The sequence below is a fragment of the Cucumis melo genome, chromosome 11 (genome assembly GCF_025177605.1).
Source record: "Cucumis melo cultivar AY chromosome 11, USDA_Cmelo_AY_1.0, whole genome shotgun sequence".
NCBI classification, from domain to species: Eukaryota; Viridiplantae; Streptophyta; class Magnoliopsida; order Cucurbitales; family Cucurbitaceae; genus Cucumis; species Cucumis melo.
The window spans coordinates 19,595,583-19,599,595 of record NC_066867.1 but is presented as its reverse complement, the minus strand read 5'-3'; the positions used below and the strand labels follow the sequence as shown (position 1 = coordinate 19,599,595).

Here is a 4,013-nt window from a genome sequence, read left to right as displayed (position 1 = left end):
GGCTGCTAAATTCGGAGGACATAATGTCGGAGTGGGTTGTAGTCATTAGAGCAAACGAATTTCACCGAATTTTTCCTTTTTGTTTGACACAGCCCTTGTTTTTTCCTTTTTAATGAATTTCACCGACAAAGATTACCGAATTTCACCAACAAAGGTTAAGGACAATATTTAGTAGGAACAATGACCAAGTGGAGACAAAACCTACTAAGCATGGATCGATAATGGATGAATTCCTTTATAAAATAAAATAATGATACTCTAGTTTGAAAATATAACTTACAAATCAAAAGTCAGTCAAGTTCAAAAGGCTTTCCACAAGAGGACAATTATTATTGTCTTGCTTCTAAAGACAGCAATCCTAATAGTTTTGTGTGGAGAAGGCCATTCCGATCTGATCCCAAAATATTCCTGATCACTCTGTCAATCTCCTCGTGCTGTTCCTAAGCCTCTTCAAATTCACTTTTTTTTGTTTTTTTACACATTGCATATAATTACAAAAGTGCTTTATATAAGAAATTGTATTGCAAAATTATCTCATCTTCTGCTGAATCATCTGTCTCTTCTACATTTCTACTTGCTACGTAATAATATACAGTAGAATGGTCTCATCATAGCAAAGTTACCATTGTCAAATTCAAGAAGTTTTTAACAATCAATCTCTCTCTGGAGTCACCCCAGAGACTCTTCTACCACTAAGATTCCCAGCATATGACCAGATTTTATCTTTCTCACTTTGGCTTTGTTTGTCTTTACTTAGAACTGCTGTTTCTTTCTTCGTATTGCTTCTTTTTACAGTTGGGGATGGAGATAGTCTTCCTGGGCTTCCTCCAATTGGAGTAGAGGAACAGAAAGTTGGAGTTGCAAATGGTGAGGCAAATGGGCTCTGATGGATTGAGAAGGGGCTTGGAGACATCCGTTTCTGGATTGGAAGACCACCTAAACCTCTGTTGAAAAGTGAGATTGACTCCGCTTCAACACATCGCTTGATCGCATCATCTACGTACAAGACGTCGTCAATTCGTGCCATGATGTTGAAAGCCAAACTCTCCATGACCCTTGAATAGCTTTCAAGAATTGATTGCCCCACATCCTGCAAGGATAGTTTCATCATTAGATCGAATCCATTTTTAATGCATATAGCATTTTATCAAGGGATATATTTCTCAGGATTACACAGCGAGAGGGTTGAAGAGACTTAAACTATGATATGATATGTCATGTGCTGAGTTAACATAAGGTGCAAAAGGATGGAAGAAATACTTTGTTATATTGGATCTTGGCCATGTCTAATGCTGTTTGAGGTAATCCTGGAAATCTTAGTCTTAGACTGTCAAGAAGGGTCTCTGCCCTCCTGGCCAAATTGTTACTCTTCCTAGGGTCTCCAACAATGCCCTTGACCTTGCCACTCCAAGTTGGTCGTCTTCCCTTGTTGCGATGAGCGCTTCTTTTATGGTCTTTTTGCCTCCAAATATGAATTGAAGCCTCAATCCTATTTGCTATTTCCAAGGTGTGATGCTCTGATGAAAGGTCTAAGCAATCAAGGAGGCATTCAGGCGAGAAGTGGTCAGCAGTCATGTAGCGATAAATGATATCACCCAAGCAAGCTTTTCCACTCTGTGTCAACATATAAATAGGAAAGGAAAGAAAATGAATCATCAAAGTTCTTTTTTCTAATCTGATAAACACTGAATTCCAGAGGTACAATGAAGATCTTCCAAATAAAAAAGAGATTATCAGAAGTAGTGCCTATACATAAATAAGTACTCAAAGAAACCCATGACACTAAACATATAAAAGATGAAACTTAACCAAACTGTGTACATCAGAGTAAGAGACAGTGACCTTATATATTTTGCCAAAGCGCAATAACAACAGGCATCAAATGTAAGCGCAATAACAACAGCCATAAACTTACCATTTGTGATTGAAGTACAAGTTAAAAAGAGCAGATGAATACAAAGAAGTCAACATTGAAATTTCAGCAAGTTCGCAGTCAACAAACAAGAAACACATACCTTAGGCAAGGTTTCCATGTAAGCCGCAGGAACTTCCATTTCTACAAGTACATTACTATTGATTGCCATGGCTGCTTTGAGTATTTGATTAGTACAGTCCCTACACTGCTGCAGCCTCTTTCTGGCATCTTCAGACAGACCATCTGCTGGAACTTTTGGGCAAGGAAGCCACCACTTATCTTCTTGTCTAATCGAAGGCCTTCCACCAGGCAGGAAATCGTTACAGTCATTCAAGTCGCCCAAAACTATACCCCGATCAACGTACCAAAATTCTGTATGGCAAAACCCACCAAGAATACCAAGAAGCAATGCATCAAGCTTCTTCAAGGCAGGGAGGTTCATGTGCAAGTCTGAGCGTGGTTTAGACATCATTACTTCGTAAGTACCTCCACCAGGGAAAGGCTGAACTGTAGGAACAAGCTCCACAATGGAATCACAAACACATAGAAGCCATTCCATTTCTCTATGCCACATTGCCCTTTTTTGCGGTGCCAGTGGCTCCAATCTCCATAATTCACCAAATACGCTAGCTGAAATTTCAGACGAAAATGGTCGAAATGAAATCAGAAATGTTCGTGAGCTTCAGACTATTGGAATGAATCCATAGTTACAATCACTTAGAAGAGTTCAAATAAAAGATCTACCAGAGAGATTGGTAATGGCATTCGAGATAGCAAGAGCTGTGCAAACCCCTTTCCCTCCCCCCGACATGTCTTCACCAAGGAGAAGTTTGGCAAATCTCTCCTTCATCATCTCAACTTCTGCATAAAATAAAAGGAGAGGTAAGATAATACGATGAATTCCAGAAGACAATGAAATCTCTCATTAAGAAAACACTTTGGGTTCTCTCATTCAATGTCAGAAAGGTGAAAGAAACCCCAATTGAGTTCTGATCTCGACAGCACATTCCCTGATCTGTTTGGACAGCTAAATCTAGAATGAAAGGGAAGTGGAAAAGAAAAACACCCTTAATCGTTCTCACGATTCTCTGAGAAATGAAAAGAATCGAAGTCTTCTCGTAAAAACAAAACTCAAATACTCAAATGAAATCGGGGACTAATTGTGACAAAACCCAGCAACATTGTAAAGCCAAACAAAGAACAAACAAGAGAGAAAGAAAATTACCAGATAAATCAGCTTCCCGTTTCTTAGACTTGTCATCCCAAACAAAAACATCCTTGCCTCCAAGTAACGGCAACGAAACCGGCGGGGGAAAGCAGAAATTTGCAGAAACAGGATGGGGAGAAGAAGCCATTGAGCTGGAAGCCCCTTCACCATCAAACCTCCGGCAAGAAAAGCTACTACAACTCTCCGACTCACTGACATCAGCACTCAAACTGTAGCTCCCACAACGATCGCTGAGCTGGTCGGAGCCGTCATCGGAAGACATACTACTCATCTCTCCAAAATCGAAAACAAAGAAGCCTCAGACGCACATTTGTTGATGCAGAACACAAAGATAAAGAAAAAAAAATGGATGGCGTAATCAAGTGAAACTGAAACGAAAAAAAGAAATGAAGAAGGAGAAGAAGAAGGGATAATAGATTCAAGGAAAGAAGAAGAAAAAGAAAAAAGAAAAAAAGGGTTGGGTTATGAAGAAGGGGGTCTGTGGAACACTCCCATTGAAGACTGAAATTTCTTTGTGTGTGAAGAAAAGTGAGCAGTGTTGAGTAATGTAATGATGAAGATGATGGGAGAAGGGTAAAGAAAGCAAAAGCGACGCCGTTTGAAGCAGCTTTGTCATCCCGTAACAGTAGCAGAGGTCTTTCTTCGCACCCGACACGCCCCCTTTTTCTACTGGGCCCACTATTTGTAATTTCCATTCTTCAACCCGGTCCGTTTTTATCTTTTATTTTTTTATCTTTTAGCCAGGCTGGACTATGGATGATGACGTGGACGCTATCTTTCCCGGCTGGTGGACTATGTCGAGTGGGCCCCAGAGAACATTCACCGTCGATTTTCGGTTTCGGGATTTGTAGGAATTGCTTGTGAAAATGG

General features: G+C 40.1%; 1 protein-coding gene across 1 annotated transcript; it reads right to left on the bottom strand.

Annotated features, from left to right (window-relative positions):
• Window positions 1–488: 488 nt before the first annotated feature.
• LOC103490557 (rop guanine nucleotide exchange factor 1) lies at window positions 489–3,781 on the bottom strand. Its single transcript, XM_008450109.3, has 5 exons — window positions 3,141–3,781; window positions 2,660–2,776; window positions 2,016–2,545; window positions 1,261–1,614; window positions 489–1,090 (listed from the first exon to the last, which is right to left on the bottom strand). Exons 1-5 carry the CDS (start codon window positions 3,412–3,414, stop codon window positions 653–655), a joined length of 1,713 nt encoding a protein of 570 aa, XP_008448331.1. The 5' UTR covers window positions 3,415–3,781; the 3' UTR covers window positions 489–652.
• Between the last annotated feature and the right edge of the window lie 232 nt (window positions 3,782–4,013).